At 38.4% G+C, this 17,565-nt stretch overlaps 2 protein-coding genes across 2 annotated transcripts in view; both read right to left on the bottom strand.

Annotated features, from left to right (window-relative positions):
• KCNAB1 (potassium voltage-gated channel subfamily A regulatory beta subunit 1) overlaps positions 1–17,565 on the bottom strand; it is a 508,411-nt gene that overhangs the window by 469,887 nt on the left and 20,959 nt on the right. The gene's annotated exons all lie outside the window — the stretch shown is intronic.
• LOC307186330 (vomeronasal type-2 receptor 1-like) overlaps positions 14,996–17,565 on the bottom strand; it is a gene marked incomplete at both ends in the record, with an annotated part of 65,136 nt that continues 62,566 nt past the window's right edge. The window contains 3 exon segments of the mRNA XM_079921397.1: positions 14,996–15,741; positions 15,744–16,032; positions 16,034–16,074. Coding sequence (XP_079777523.1) covers positions 14,996–15,741; positions 15,744–16,032; positions 16,034–16,074 — 1,076 coding nt within the window.

Raw genomic sequence — 17,565 nt, 5'->3', positions numbered from 1 at the left:
ATATTCAACTTACTAGTAAGCAGGGAAATGCAAACTTTTTTAATGATATACCATTTCCACTCACTAAAGTGACAATAATTTAAAAGATTGAAAATATCCATACTGAGGATGTCTGCTCTTAAAACTCATTGAACATTGGGAAATTCCCTGGTGGTCCAGTGGTATGATTCCATGCTTTCACTGCCAAGGGCCGGGGTTCAAGCCCTGGTAGGGGAACTAAGATCCCACAAGCCTTGCAGCACAGCCAAAAAAAAAAAAAAACTTATTGAACATTGTACTGCAGGGCTTAACCAGTGTGAAACAGCAAATAATAATAATAATAATAGAAGACTGGAAATGAAGAAATAAAACTGACTGTTTACAAAGAAAGTCCCAAAGAACTTAGAAAAATCCTAATGGAATAATAAATGAGTCTAGCAAAGATGTAAAATACAAAACCAGTACACAAAAGTCAATTGTGTTTCTATAAATCAGCAATGAAAAACTGGAAACTGAAATTTAAATAAAGTTACCATTTATAATACCATCAGAAATCATAAATATTTAGGGATAAACCTAACAAAACGTGCACAATTTTTATGCTAAAAACCACAAAACAATGATGAAACAAATCACAAAAGACCTAAGTAAGTGAATAGATGTACTGTGTTCATAGATGGGAAGACTCAGTGTTGTTAAAATATCAGTTCTGCCCAATATGAGCTATCAATTCAATGGAATTCCAATAAAAATTCCAGCTTCTTTGTAGAAATTGAGTAGCTGACTATTAAATTTATATAGAAAAGCAAAGGACTTAGAATAGACAAACTAACTTTGGAGAAACAAAGTTGGAGGATTCACGCTACCTGGTTTCAAGACATCCTATAAAACTACAGTAATCAAGAGCATGTGGTATTGGCATAAGGAAAGGCATATAGATTAACAGAACAGAATAAAAATTCCAGAAATAAACACATATATGGTCAAGTGATTTTTGACAAAGGTACCAAAATAATACAATAAAGAAAGGATAATCTTTTTAATAAATGGTGCTGGAATAATTGGTTCTCCACATGCAAAAATATGAATTGCAAAACTTACCATATACAAAAATTAACTCAAAATGGATCATACACCTAAATGTGAAACCTAAAACTATAAAATTTTAAAAATGACTTGCAACCTTGGGTTAAGCAAAGATTTCTTAGATATTACACAAAAAGCACAAGCAATTAAAAAATCCATAAACTGGACTTCATTTAAACTAAGAACTACCGCTCTTTGAAAGACACCACTAAGAAAATGAAAAGACAAACCACAGACTGGAAGAAAATATTCACAAAATACATATGTGACAAAAGACTTGTATCCAAAATATATTTTAAAATCTTCCAGTTCAAAATAAGAAACTACTCAATTTTTTAAACAGACATGTCACCAAAGAAGAGATACCAATGGCAGATAAGTACACAAAAAGATGCTAAACATCATTTAAAATTAGAGAAATACCAATTTAAAACACAAAATCCCACTACACACCTACTAGAAAAGCTAAGATTAAACAAACAAAAAAAAAGGAAAACCCTGACAATAGCAAGTGTCATATCAGATGTGGAGTAATTGGAACTCTCATACATTACTGGTGGTAAGGCTAAATGGTATAGCCACTTTGGAAAACATTTTAATGTTTCTTTCAAAGTTAACCATACATTTATACTACCCAGCAATCTACTCCTAGATATTTACTTAAGAGAAACGAGAATGTATGTCCACAGAAAGAACTATATGTAAATGTTTATAGTAGTTTTGTTCATCATTACCAAAAAAACAGAAGCAAACTAAATGTCTATTAGCTGGTAAGTAAATAAACAAATTATTGTATATTCATATGATGTAATACTACCTAGTAATAAAAAATTGAACTAGTACTAATACACAACATGGATAATCTCAAAAGCATCATATTAAGTGAAAGAAGTCAGATTTTTAAAATTACATCCTGCAATTTATATCACATTCTAGAAAAGGCAAAACTAGAGATCACATCAGTGGTTGCAAGAGGCTGAGGGTCGGGGGAAGAGACTGACTACAAAGGGGCAGGAAGGAACCGTTTGGGGTGATGAAGATGTTCTACATCTTGATTGTGGTCTTGGTTATGTTGCTGCATGCCTTTAGCAAAGCTCATCCACTATAGACCTAAAAAGGGTGAATTTTACTATGTATAAGTTAGACCTCTATAAACTTGACCTTAAAAAATCTGTATGTGTCAAATGTAAAATAGATAGCTAGTGGGAAGCAGCCACATAGCACAGGGAGATCAGCTCCGTGCTTTGTGACCACCTAGAGGGGTGGGAGACACAAGAGGGAGGAGATATAGGGATATGTGTATATGTATAGCTGATTCACTTGTTATACAGCAGAAACTAATACAACATTGTAAAGCAATTATACTCCAATAAAGATGTTAAAAATTGTATGTGCAGTATAACCTTTTTTAACTCTGTACCTTGATCAGAATTTTTTAAAAATATGTCATTGTGCTCTTTTTTTCCCCCTTTTCCTTGTATTTGAACTTCTCCCAATTCAGCTACAGGCTGAGGACTGTTTGAGCAGAAATAAAAATGAAAGGAGTTAGTGTTAGGTAGAGGACTTATAAATAAGATGTTTTAGTCTACAGCAGAAAGAGAGGAAGGAAGGAGGGAGGGAGGAGAGGAAGGGGGAAATGAAGAGGGAGAAATAGAGGAAGGGATGGATAAGAGGAGCAGGAAGAGGAGAAAGAAATTCTTGAATGCCAAGATTTATTGAGAATGAATCCCACTATTCTAAAGATTCCCTTATAAACCAAGCCTCAGCCAGCTGAGAAATTTTCAAAAACCAAAGGTACAGAAAGTTCAGGAGTTAACACCCACCTAAGGAGAAGGTGGAAACATCTGACTGAGAGAAGAGGAAGAGAGAAGAAAAGGGCACAATATTAGATGCTCTCAGGTCAGTAACATGGAGGAGAGGGTCAGAGGGACTCCCAGGGAGACCCTGTTCCCTTGGCAGAGCCAGGGATACTGAGAGCCTCTCAGAGCAGCCCCACATTCGGCAGAGCACAGCGGCCAGAAGAGCCCAGGAAAGATGGCTGAAAGCAGCCAGTCTATGGCCGGCAAACTAGAATGATGCAGAGAAGGTAGTAGAGAGTTCCTGATCCCCCAGAAAGGGATCTGGGAAGGCACCCCAAAATCATAACTAACAAGCATCAGCATTGGGCGCTTGGGGGAAATGCAATGGAAAGTGGACTTTCACTTTGTACTCTCCACTTCTGTATTGTTTGAGTATTTTATTACAGTGAATATGTGTGTGTTATTACTTGTATAATTAAAACTAAATTTTAAAAGAAAAATCAGAAAAGATAGGAAAACATAAATGGTAAAATTAAAATCATACATAATCCTAGCTTCCAGAAATAATCATTATTCTCATTTTGATGTATAACGTTCCAATATCATCTAGAAATATACTTTTATATAAAATTACAATTATACTATAATATTGTTTTGTAATCTATTTTTTCTTAACTACATGATACGAATATTTTCCCACATAATTGGAAAAATGGTAATTACGAATGTCATTTTTCAATACCAACATTTAATAAAATCTTGAATACTCTGTACTTTCTTCATATAAGGCTACATGAATAAAGCTATTCTCTGTCAAATAGCCCCTAAAATTAAATAGTTGTATAGTATTTCACTGTATTTCCATAATATAATTTATTTAGCTAACTTCCTCTTGTAATTTAAGGATTTGAGAGGGAGTTTACATCAAATAAAAGCAATGCTGAAGATAAATCCTTTCATATATCCATGACTATTTCCCAGGGATAAATTTCAGTAAGTGGAATTATTGGGTTGAAACCAGGAAAATTCTTTTTAATATTGTCAAGTTTCTTTCCAGAAAGTTTGAACCAATTTTCACCTATACAAATATGAGAAAGCCCATTTCTGCATTTTATACTAAGAATTAACATTTTAATCTTTACAATGGGGCCCACGAAAATAATGTCTCATTGACATTTTAGTTTTCATTTCTTTATTAATGATGTTGAGCATCTTTGTTTTCTGATATTCACTAGCTGACTGTATGTCTTCTTTTGTGAATTTCCCTTTCACATCCTCTTCTCATTTCACTTTTGGATTTGGAAGGATTTATCATTCAGGTGTATACAGAAGAGTTATATAATGGACAATGCAAAATTCTGGCTTTGAGGAAAGTAAATGTTTCTCACGTCAACCCTGTACAAAATGCTGTAACATTAAATGTTAATAAAACTTTTCCACAGAAATCAGAGAAAACATGATCCAGGCACTTTGCACTTTGCGTTACAATGATTTAATGGCACAAGTCTAGCATTTAATGTTTTTTAAGGCCAAAATCATAAGCACCTTATAAGCATCATCTCATACAATTTTCTCTTAACACTACTAGGTAGATGCTATTAGGACAGCCTTATAACAGATGAGGAAATTTAGACAGAAAGGATAAAAGTCTCAGGGATGCTAAGTGATGGGACCAAGGTATTTTACATGTCCTTAAACTGTCTCTTTTACTGACCAAACTTTTGGCATTCTTCAAATGATTGTGTGCATCTGTTTTGTTTCCCTGACTAGAATGTAGACCCCCAAGATAAGGGCTGTGTCATCATTCTCCCACAGCCTCTCCTTCTCTCCTCCATTTGCCTTCCCCTCACTGGCAAATAGACCTCACTGTTGGAGCCACAGCAAGAAATGAGCAAGCACTTGGTGATTTTTCAAACTGACCAGTGGAAGCCTAACTCTTGCCAATAACTGCCCCTAAGTAGCTTATAAGTCACCTCGTCCAACCCCAGACTTTATATCCCAATCTGCCAGGGAAATGCCATCGCCATGAATGGACAAATAGAGGCACAGTACTTCTTTTTTACTACCCTTGTACTTCCTTTGGGAGCCCCACTAAGCCTGCTTGTTGGGACATTTTTACATCATAAGGCTTTCTGAAAGGTCAGCTATGCTTGCCACTTCCCTCCGTATCTTGGTTACACTGACCTAAAACATCAGCCTCCAGTTCAGCAGCCACCTGATATGGTATAATGATAGCAACAGTGACATTATTAAGTGATTAGGCTTCTAAATCTGCGAAACTTCCCATGGCCCCATATTACCCTGCTTTGAAAATGCAACATTAATGTGTTATGGTCAAAGCTATGTATCCATTACTGGCTTTTAAATTAGAAGTCTGAAAAGAGATTACAGTTTGAAAATAAATTGAGTCAACTTGTTCTTAGGGATATTTCACTTCCTCTGAAGTAGAAAATAAAGAATGCCAAAAAATCATGGAAAAAAGTTCACTATTATTTTTTCCATGCTTCAAGGCTTAGAAACTATTCCAGTTTGTGTTGTGATGGGTAGCATCAAAATACAGGTAAGAAATAAGGCAGACATTTTATGTAACCACCACTAGTCATGGTAAGCCATCCATAAATGATTCATCCCTCCTCCTCTTGACCGCTGCAAAATTACTATATATTTACCCATAATTAGTCCAGTACAGCAGGCAACTACAGGAACTAAAAGGAACAAAATAATGATATGGAACAATAACACCTCCTATATATACATTTTTATTGATAAATCACAGAAGTTATTTGAATCCCTATCATGAGCCAGTGCTGGGTAGGAATGCTTCTTCCCTACTCCTGACCCCTTCCATATTGAGGAAGCTCAACTAGTCTAATACCCTTGGCATCTCTCTGCTGCTTATTCACCCCTGAGGGGAAGTGGAATGACATGCCCAGCTCAGACACCCTGTCTGTCATTTTCTTTGGGAATGAGATGTTCGTAGGATGTGGCAATTTTCCCTTGCTTTCCCACAACTCAAGTCTTACCTGGCCAGTTCCTCACTGTGGGGAGGCCTGTTTCAATCCCAGATTGCTGTGACTGGAGAGGTAATTTGACTTAATTCTTGGGATCAGATTCAGGAAGCCCCCTTGACTCTCACAATAAGTTACATCCTCAACTAGGTGTTTATCCTATTAAAGATGGCATTTTGGTCTCAAATGTGCTAATGTTTGACATATCTTAATTTGTTATAAACCCAGAAAGGAGGGTTTAATTGGCTTGGTGCATTCTCAATGCAACATTTCATAATTAAGCAAAGGTATGGAAATGAGGAGGGCAAAATACTCATGCAGATAGGCTTTTGGTAGGACCAGGAGATGTGGTTGTGAGCCTTGAACTTCAGTGAGTAGGCACGGCATTTTGATCTTAGTGGTTTGCAGAGGTTTATATTAAACCAGCTTTAGCTGGTGTGGCCTGGAAAACCCCAAGCCAGCAACGTGTTATATTGACCTTGATGGGTGACTATGGCTTATGGTGGTTTGTCCATAGGCTAAAGACTGTTTCTCCAGAGGCAAGTGATGTCAGATTCTGTTATGGTGTTTTATGTACCTGTTACTATGGCATTTATAACAGAGCAGGGCTATGTTTTTGGCTTATTTTTAACAGTTTTTGATGTGGACCATTTTTAAAGTCTTTATTGAATTTGTTACAATATTGCTTCTGTTTTAGGTTGTGGGTTTTTTGCCCTGAGGCATGTGGGATCTTAGCTCCCTGACCTGGGATCAAACCCACACCCCCTGCATTGGAAGGCAAAGTCTTAACCACTGGACCGCCAGGGAAGTCCCAGAGCAGGGCTATGTTTGAGGAAGGTCCAATATAGCCACAATCATGGACTAAAATACAACCTGATGCCAGTGCTGCTTAGAAACTTTAAAAATGAACACAACTTATTATGTGTAGTTTCTTCTGTATCTTGATTACAGTGACCCAAAACACCAACCTCCCAGTACAGCAGCCACCTGGTACTGGATGGTGGTATGCAGAATGCATTTATTGAGCACCTATCATGTGTCAGGCCCTCTCCCAGGCACAAGAAATATGAAGATGAACATACAGAGCTCCCTGAGCCCATGGTGCTCCCTTCCAAAGGCCATCACAATACAGGATGGTAAATGCTACAATCAAAGTAGGCGTGGAGTGCTACAAAGCACTGAGAAGGTGCCTAAAGCCAACTTAGTGGACAGAGGTTGCTCAGAAAACTTCCACGGAGAAGTGACATGTTACCTGAGTCTGCAAGGATTGGAGGAAGATAGCTGGCAACAGGAGGACAGAGAATGACGTAATATTCAGGAAGAAGAAGTCACCTTTTCTCAGAGGAGATGAATTCAAGGAATTGTAAATAATTTAGCTACAGGGAAAGGAGGCCACAAAGGGTCAAGAAGAAAGAGTATCCAGAGAGAAAGATTAACAAAGAACAAGAACTGAATGGTAAATGATTTTAGCCAGGAGGTGACAAAATTAGATACACATCTTAGAAGGAGGACACTTGCTGCAGAGAGAAGCAGGATAAGAGGGACAAAAAGTATTGGGGCAAAGGGTGTCTGATGGATTAAGTGAATAAAGAGGAAAGAACTGATATGAGAGCCATATTGAGGATGGAGGTGACAGGAATTAGTGGATAATCGTGCTGTATGTGGGGCTTGGAAGGTGGATGGAGGTGACAGCTAAAGGAAAAGGAAATGTTTATAATGATTCCCAGATTTCTGATCTCAGGAACTACGAGACTCTGAAACACCACTGACTATCACAGGAACTAAAGGAGGGCTCACTGCCCCACTGGAATTTAAAATGCTCAGTCCATGGGGCTGGGACTAAATAAACAGGAGATATCTAGCTAATAATAATTATACTAATAGGTAACAGTTCACTTCTCTCTGTTAAAATTAGGGTTAAGGTCAGGTTAGGGTTAGGGTTAGTTACCAATGTAACTAGAGGATATGGTCTGAAAGTTTATGTCCCCCTCAAAATTCATATGTTGAAGTCCTAACTCCTGAGGTGATGGTATTAGGTTGTGGGGTCTTTGGCAGGTGATGGGTCATTAGGGCAGAGCCCTCATAAATGGGATTAGTGCCCTTATAAACAAGTCCCAGAGAGATCCCTCCCACCATGTGGAAGCAGGCCCTCACCAGACACCAAATCTGTCACTGCCAAGATCTTGGGCTTCCCAGGCTCCAGAACTGGGAGAAAGAAGTGGTTCTTGTTTATAAGCCACCCAGTCTGTGGCATTTTGCTATAGCAGCCCAAGCAGACTAAGACACCAGCGAAAAGTTATTGAATGTTTACTATGTGCCAGGACTTGTACTTAGAGAAAAAAGGTAACTCACCTTGGTTTAAACAGCAGGAAAGTATACTACTGATTGCAAGCCATGTTATTCTAAATTCTTTGCATTTACTCAGTTTGTTCTGCTGTTTCCAACCAGTTCTGAGAGACTAGGGTACCATGTAAGTCCTTGTATCTTTGTCTCCCCCAATCAAAGGCCTTAGCTAAGCATGTTGGCTACTCTGTCAATCTGCTTACCACTGTGGGGAGATTTACTTTTAAAGTGAAATTGATAAAGCAAGGCCAAAAACACTTCCACCAGTAAGAATGTAGTAAATAATTTGTGTTTAGCTTTAGAAACCCTTATGCTTTACCTATAAATCAATGTACTGCAGCCCAAAAAAGCACGGCAACATGGAGAGAAGCTTCAAAGAGAAGGGTAGAACTTAATTTTGATGTCTTTGGGAGTAGGAAAAAAGGCATTTGCTAGTTAGGCTATAACTCTAAATTCTTTGCATGTCATCAGATTTATAAGTGACTCAGAGAGACTGTGTCTTTCTGTTTCACACATCATTTCTACCAAGCCATGGTTTCTGTGTTAGCCTGCAATTTTTCAAAGAACAGAAACAGCATCTGCATCCTACATCCATTTTCATTCTCTGGACACCACCCAGAATATGCGCTCTTCTCTTAGCAGCACTTCTAAAAGAATTACTGTACAAAATAAAGATAGAATGGAAAAAAGGTCTGTGTTTACCTGCAGATATTTAGACTTTAACATGGGAAAGAAGCAGGAAATCTTTCATTCAATTTTTTAAGTACTAAAGAGCTCTGGCAACCACTCTGAGAAAATCATTTTCTATCCAGGTGGCTTTATCAGCTTAAATGATTCCCTTATTAAACAGAATTACAAAAGGCAGTAAAAGCCAGTACAAAATAATGGGATTACTTTTGGAAGTAATACTAGGTGCGTAAATGGTAGCTTACCAATGTGTCCCCTCTTCTTTTGAACATGCACTTCAAATGTGCAACTGTCAAATGTCTAAATTATATCAGGAAATCTGATGTGACAGTGTCTGCTTAGCCACAAACTGCTGAGAGCTCTGCTCTTTGTCCAAGCCATCATGATCTGTCACCTAGATGACAGTAATCATTCTAAATTGGTCTCCTAGCTCTCAAGCTCACCTGCCTGCAGTCTTTTCCCCGCAAAGCAGTCCTTTTATTCTCATTGCTGTACAGTATTTCATGTGTGAGTACATTTAAATTTATTTATCTGTTATACTTTTGATGGGCATTTGGTAGTTTCTTGCTTAAGTAATCAAAATTACCCAATTCATCTTTTCGGTAAGCGTGCAGACATAATTTAGTTAGTATATTCCTGAGAGTAAATTTGCTGGGTCATAGGGTAGGTATATGTTCAGCTTCAGTAGATAGTGCAAATAGTTTCCCAAAGTGGTAATTAACATTGCATTTTTGTTTTGCTTTACCCCATTTCTTATTCCATTCAGCTTTATACATACCTTTTGTTTTTCTCTTATATTTTCCTTTCAATGTTTAACAATAAATAAATATGTAAAAAATCTAATCATTCTGAAAAAATAAATTCTTCACAATTGAGGATATTCAAAACAATGTGTTCCACACTCCAAAGCATTTCCATGAGGCACTCCAAAGTGTTCTAAGTGATGTTGTATTGATGAGAAAATGGTCAGTAACATCCCATACCACTTTGCAACAAACACACTAAATAGTCCTGGAACGTTTATTGATAAAATTAGTCACATGACAGTAATAGCTAATGAATAATTTGAGATTATCTTTACTATTGCTTCATCCCATTAGCAAAAATAACTGACTATAATCATCATCCTAAAGCATCTAAAACCTTTAGACCTAAGTCCAACTCTATCATATATTTCAACGTGACAGTTCTTTTTTAAGATTTATATATTATTTATTTATTTTATTTATTTTTTACTGCATCAGGTCTTAGTTGCAGCACGCGGGATCTTTGTTGAGGCATGCAGGATCTTTCGTTGTGGTGCACGGGCTTCTCTCTAGTTGTGGTGCACAGGCTCCAGGATGCATGGGCTCTGTAGTTGTGGTGCGCAGGCTTAGTTGCCATGCGGCATGTGGGATCTTAGTTCCCTGACCAGGGATTGAACCCACGTCCCCTGAATTGTAAGGCAGACTCTTTACCAATGGACCACCAGGGAAGTCCCTATGACAAAGTTTTAAATCAGTAAGGTTTACTTTGATCACTTGGACTGAACCTTTTATTTCTTTGCCCCTGTTGTCCTTGTCCTGACCAGTTCGGATCCTACTCCTAGTATTTTCTCCTCAGTGGAAGCTTTGTCCTTGAGTTGTACTCTTGTTTAATATTTCAAGGGTTTATATGGCCTATACCCAGACTAGTCACCATCAGACCTTCTCACAGCCTATTTACATTCATCAATGAATTGGAGTCTGCAAAGCTTGCATTGAAAAATGCAGCATGATAAAATGAAAGAAACTTGGTCACTGTATGAGTCAGGGTCCCAGCAGGAAACAGCTGATACACTCAGAAGGGAAGAGAGTTTAAAGAAGGACTATTGACATGAGTGGGCAAAGTTAAAGGATCTAACAAAGGATGGCAAAGCACTTTGGACTAGGAACAATGGGAAGCTGTTCTTACACTCAGGTGGAAAAGGAGAATGGGACAGATCATTAAACATAGCATCTGGTGAGAGCCATAGTCATGGGAGAGGACTACAAGTAGAAGAATGAGCCATGGTTGAAACAACAAAGACCCAGATCTCTCCTCTCACTCTGCAGTCTCCCATTGGCGCTTCTCATAAGTAAAACCCACTGGAAGCCATAGGGCAAGGGAGTTAATGTGATGCAGTCTATAGGGGCAGAGAATGGGTCTGGTGGGACAAATATAGATTATCCAGCAGCATCCCTGAATCACTGCTTGGAAGGGAGCCATCCAGGAGAGCAGTCTGATAAAGAACCCATACATTAGTCTTAGTGTGTGTTAAGTGTTAATCTGTTAAACCTCTAAGATTTAGGGGTTGTTTGTTCCAGCAGTTAACCTACCCTAACTAATATATATGGGCTATTTGTATTTTCACATTATGCCTTTTATAGCCAAACTGCTTTTCCAAAACTATCAGGGGAAATGTATAACAATCCTCTAAAAATGTAAGCAAGTCTATTTCACAGAGATTTTTTACATATTTTGTAAATAAGTCTACCTTGAGGTTATAAATAATTACTCTGCCTTCAGATGTTCCAAACTTCTGCTTTTTATAATGACAGCTCAAAAGGGAAGAAATTGTGAGGGAGGATAAAACACTGCATTTATTCTTCAAAAATGAGACTATAAGAAGGAGAAAATACCATGGGACGATAGTCAAATGAATACCATAGAAAAATTCTTTTCAAGACTGCCCACTCCCATTCTACTCACCTTTCCTTTCAGTCCTGTGTTCCCTCTCCCTTCCCAAACTGAAGTGCCTCTTGCTCTCAAACTGGTCCCTGCTGTCTTGGAAATGCACTGTGTTTCCCCCAATAGGCTCTTTCTACCTCTTCCACCTCTCTGTGCTCCAGGCTTCCTTAACTTACATTGAAACATTGCCCCTGGGCCTTGAGAGGTGAGTGGTTAGCTATCTTGATAACTTTATTCATCCATTCATTCATTTTTTTAAAATAAAATCATTGGACACCAATTAAGTACAAGGTATATTCTAGATGTTAAGTCTACAAAGAGAAATAGATGATAGATAGATAGAATGACACATATATATACATACATATTTATATATATATATATATATATATATATATATGGCAAGGTCTCTTCACAAAATAAATTATAACATTGCAATAGAGATATGACAGAGAAGCAGATAACCACAGCATAAGGCAGAAAATGGCTAGTGACATAAAAGAGGCACAGATAAAGTCCTAGTTTAGTTTCTCTAAAGTCCTTTAGAGAAAAGGAAAAGAAAGCTGGCATGTACCATGCTCCAAGCACTAGGCTAGGTAGAATGCACACATTAGTTTATCTTTCTCTCATATGGCTAATTCCTTCTTGTCCTTCAGAAATTCATTCACGTGTCACCTCACCCAGGAAGACTTTCTTGACCTGACTCACCCAGCCTTTCCTCTATGCTCCCACAATCAAAGCTTTATCAAATGACTGGATAATTGTTAATTTATTATCTATCATCCCAAATGATGGTAAGTACCTGGAAGTGGGGAACAATGCCTTGTCTTTGTACATTTTCAGTGTCTAACTCTGAATCTGATGCACACCAAGCTTTCAGTGATGGATGGATGGATGGATGGACAGACGGATGGACGGATGACTGAAGTACTATTAAAGCATTAGAGGAAAAGGGGGATTGTGTGAGCAACATGATAACAGGAAAACAGAAGGTAGCTTCTAGCAATTGCAGGAGTCCAGTTGGATTGTGTTATAAGAATGTGGGCAGGAAGGTGGCAGGTGACAAATGTTGAAATAGAAGATGGAAAACAGTTTGTAGTGTCTTGAACGCCAAGCTAAGGCAGCTGGATTCATGCAGTAGAGAGTGGAGAGCCACTGGGAGTTGACAAGCCAGGAAGTAATAAGATCAGAGCCGTGTTTTAAGGCAATTAATCTGGCAGTTGGAATATTTTTCCTTTTTCAATAATATGTTTACTTTTCATCAAGAATTTTCTTTGCTTAACCCAAAGGAATTAATATTATACTGTGGACTTGAGCAGCCCTGATAAACATTTTTCAAAAGAGCTCAGGGGGCTTCCCTGGTGGCGCAGTGGTTGAGAGTCCGCCTGCCGATGCAGGGGACACGGGTTCGTGCCCCGGTCCGGGAAGATCCCACATGCCGCGGAGCGGCTGGGCCCGTGAGCCATGGCCGCTGAGCCTGCGCGTCCGGAGCCTGTGCTCCGCAACGGGAGAGGCCACAACAGTGAGAGGCCCGCGTACCACAAAAAAAAAACAAAAAAACAAAAGAGCTCAGACCTGCATGTGTCTAGGTCAGCCTTGAGTAAAGTGTTGATTTGCAATTTTTTTCTTTCAAGCAATTAGTCTTTATGTTACTCCCTAAGCCGATAACCACATTATTTTGATGCAACACTCTGAAATTAATTTTGAGCTGCTCCCCAAGGCCTAGCATGTGGTTACCAGAAAATGCTCACCCACAGCAGGGAGTATCACTAGTGACTTCTATATGAGATTCTCTTCTGAGGCAACGGGTGCTAATAGAGAATACAGTCATTTTTTCACAAGAAATAATTTTTAAATGACACATTCATCTAAAGAGGTATTATCTTGGAATGTTATGAGAAACATTTTAATACTTGATAGGTAACTAATTACAAAGAATAAATCAATAATAAAAATTAGACCATCATCCTTTGACAATCACATATTGTTCAATTTATCTGCCATAAGCCAGTTTCTATAACAATGCATGTGTACCAAATCATCAAGTGATATCTTCAGACCACTTTAGATAAAATTTGCATCTTAACATTGTAAGGTTATACCAGTAAACATTAAACAGGCAAGTTCAGTTGATATTTTGTTTTTAATAACATTTAATTTCTCTAGTTTCCCAAACCCATTGCTGATCAGCATTTCTACAAGTTCTGTTTTTCTACACACTTAATTCATATGCACATAAATATATATAGGTCATTTTAAAACTTTCATAGCTGAAAGAAGATTGAAAACATTTTGATAACAGTCCAGTTAACTCTGGATAACCAGAGGGCAAATATTTATCACTTAATTTATCTTGAAAAATCTTTCATTCTAATACCTGTTGTAGGTAAACATTTGCTTTTTTTTGCCAGCTGGATATTCACTATATAATCAACTTAATAACTGCTTTGCTGACACTTAATTCTCTTCATTTTTATTTTTTAAGAAGACTGTTTTGAAACTTAAATACTTTACTACTTACTCTCCAGGAAAATCTGGAGCAGGTAGGCCTTGCCTTCCCTCTGGGAGAAACTTGTCGATTTTCATTATGAATTCAAGAAAGAACTGAGTTTTGTTCACATCTCAATTCCTTCAATATTCTCTGTATGATGCAGAGTCCTTTGAAACAAAAATTCTCTTACCAAATGCTCTGCTCCAAGGGAAAGTTTATGAGCTGTATGTAATTCTTACCTCAGTCAGTGCAAAGCTGTCTATTCCGTAGAGGCATTAACAGGATGTAGAACAAGATGTCTGTTTCGGTCCCCACAAGGTGACTTTGTCTAATGTAAATTTCTAGATCAGACACCCATGATATAGGGGGAAAAAGCATATTCAAGACCCAAATATTTATATCCACCATGTTAGGTTACTTGTGCCTATTATATTCCCTGCCATGCACTCCTTATACCAAAGTATTATGAAAGGTTTTAATGAAGTGGTTTACAATTTCAATACTAAAGACACAGACGTAGAGAATGGACTTGAGGACATGGGGAGGGGGAAGGGTAAGCTGGGACAAAGTGAGAGAGTGGCATGGACATATATACACTACCAAATGTAAAACAGATAGCTAGTGGGAAGCAGCTGCATAGCACAGGGAAATCAGCTCAGTACTTTGTGACCACCTAGAGGCGTGGGATAGGGAGGGTGGGAGAGAGACGCAAGAGGTAGGAGATATGAGGATACATGTATATGTATAGCTGATTCACTTTGTTATACAGCAGAAACTAGCACACCATTGTAAAGCAATTATACTCCAATAAAGATGTTAAAAAAAATAGTAACAGTTATTCGAATTCTTGATAAATGGTATGAGACTTCATATGCCATGCTTTGACTAAACTACCAGAATCCAAATCCTCAGAATTACCCCAGAACATCAGGCAGCTGCTGTGGGAACCACCTGAAAGGGAATGTTGAACCATACCACCACTGCAGCTCTGAGGGACACATGCAACCCATGACTCTACTCATCCAAACAGCTGACACCATGGTATTGTTCTCACTGCTCACAGAGGCTGAAGTCAGTTGGATGTTCTTATCTACAGTGGGAACTCTTCCACCAACAATTTCATCCGTGTTCCTCTTTGGCCTCAGCAAAATAATGAAGCACTTGGCAGCAAATATACAACCCAATAAACCATAGCTGGATGCCAAGATTGCAAATATTTCCATGGCCACTTTAAACTTGCCTTTGGTGCTCAAATAAGCAGGGACAAAAGAGATGCAGACAATAAAAAAGACCAGCATCCCAAAGGTGACGCATTTTCCTTCATAGTAATTATCCAGCAACTGGCGAGCCGCAAGGGTTGTAAGAAAGCACAGCAAGGCCAAGAAGACATCCATCCCAAATACAGAGCACAAAAATTCTACAGAACCTTCATAACATTCCAGAATAATCTTTATATTTTGAGATTCCATGTTCTTGTACACCCTTGGGGGTTCTAATACTAAGTAGGCTGTACATATGCCAATTTCGACTAGAACAGAGATTAGCACAATGATTTTCCAATAAAGAGAGTGAATGGATATAAGTCTGGTTTTGGATTTGGAAATTCTGTAGGCTAAAAACAGTGAAATAGTCTTTCCAAGAATGCAAGACAGGCAAAGTAAAAGCCCAGTGCCAGAGTGACCTGACGGGCCATACAGGACCAGATGTATGGCTTGCCAATGAAGAACATGGAAGACAGCAACGTGATGACAAGAGAAACCTGAATGAGAAAGCTCAGCTCCCGGTCATTGGCAGTCACGAACGGAGTGTGTCTGTATATCACATACACAACTGTGACTGCCGAAACCACAAACACCCCAAAGATGGAGAGAATGACAAGAGTGAATCCCAGGACCTCATCATAAGCAAGGAATTCCACCTCCTTCAGCACACACTCCCTCTTTTGTGCATTTGGACCAATAGTCTTCACCACATTGTTCACACTCCCTTTGACCTAATGAACAAAGAACAGAGGACTGACTGCAAAGAAATCCACTTGTCCCCTTCAGCTGCGAATAGCCCAGAGGAGCCAAAAGCCTAATGCAAGACTCACTGAAATTTTCTATAGAGAATATATAATATCTAAAAAAAAAAAGCAGTGATAAAATGGTCTTTAGAGTGTGCAGCTAACATTACAGATTGAGAATTGATTTCAATTTTGGAAATTCAGTCTCCCGTCTTGGTTTCAGCTCTTCCTGCATGGGCCTTTTTCAGTAAGATGCCTTTTCTTTTTCTTCCAATTATCTAATTGAGAAGGGAGGTGTGTACCCTCATAAGCCCAAGAACAATCCACAAATATATGGGAACATTAAAGCTACTAAGGTGAGACAATTAAGAGTACTGTGACAGGGATACGGCTGATTAAAATACAAGGGTTTTCAATCTTTCATTCAGCTTCTCCTCCACCTACTGAAGAGAATTTTGTCTTTGCCCACTCAGCTTTCCTCTCCTCACCCTCCAGATGCAGATTTGAGAGAAGAGGTAAAGAAAGGTTGAGAATTAGAAGAAAGGAAACAGAAACAACAACCACATTGACTAAGGTTGAAAAAACTTTGGGGGCATTTAGCTGGGCAGAGGCTCTAAAGGAGAATATTGCAACGTAAGAAAAAATCTGAGATGAATTTGTGGTAGATTATGAAATGGATCTCTTCACTGTTCTATGAGAGATGCAGGTAAAGACTGGAATTCCCTTTCAATCACGTCCGACTGCTGGATCGGACTCCTCTTGTTGTTTCTGTGCAGAGACTGGGCCACATGGGGTCCAAAGAGTTGTTCAGATTACCTTGTGCTTGTTTTCCATTTGTGGAAAACTTTACATTTTTAAAATCCTCTTTTAACTAAATTGCTATAGAGGGCCTTTTGGCAAGAGACATACAATTTGTTATCTTGAACAGAAGGTAGAGACAAAAATAAACCTGCTGCAACATGCTCCATAGGGCTAAGCATACCAAGCCCAAGTAAAATTCTGGTCAGGAACAGCAATTCAACAGGTTGTAGTGAAAAATTCATAGAGCAGTAGATATAGAATTCACTTGTCCTACAGACTTTGAGTAATTATGGTCATTGCCTTTAGGGGTGTACTTCTAAATCTTATATTTCTAAATTAGAGATAATTCTGTAAAACATAGGACTGTAATTCACTTATTTACTACTCATTCACATTTTTCCATAACTAATATTTAATCTATTTCAGAAATTGAAATAATTCTAAACACTTTTTTTGCAAACCCATGTATTCATATTTTACATATCATTTAAAAAAATTTTTCCCCTCTTAAATTCATGGATGTTGGTCTTTTTCCCAAATGTAGCAGCTTTGGAACTAACACTGCCCTGGTCCAGGAAGATCCCACATGCCATGGAGCAACTAATCCTGTGCGCCACAACTACTGAGCCTGCGCTCTAGAGCCCGCGAGGCACAACTACTGAGCCCACATGCCACAAC

This window comes from Stenella coeruleoalba, assembly GCF_951394435.1.
Source record: "Stenella coeruleoalba genome assembly, chromosome: 5".
Classification (NCBI taxonomy): Eukaryota; Metazoa; Chordata; class Mammalia; order Artiodactyla; family Delphinidae; genus Stenella; species Stenella coeruleoalba.
The sequence above is the reverse complement of the archived record's forward strand: the minus strand, read 5'-3'. Positions and strand labels throughout refer to the sequence as shown.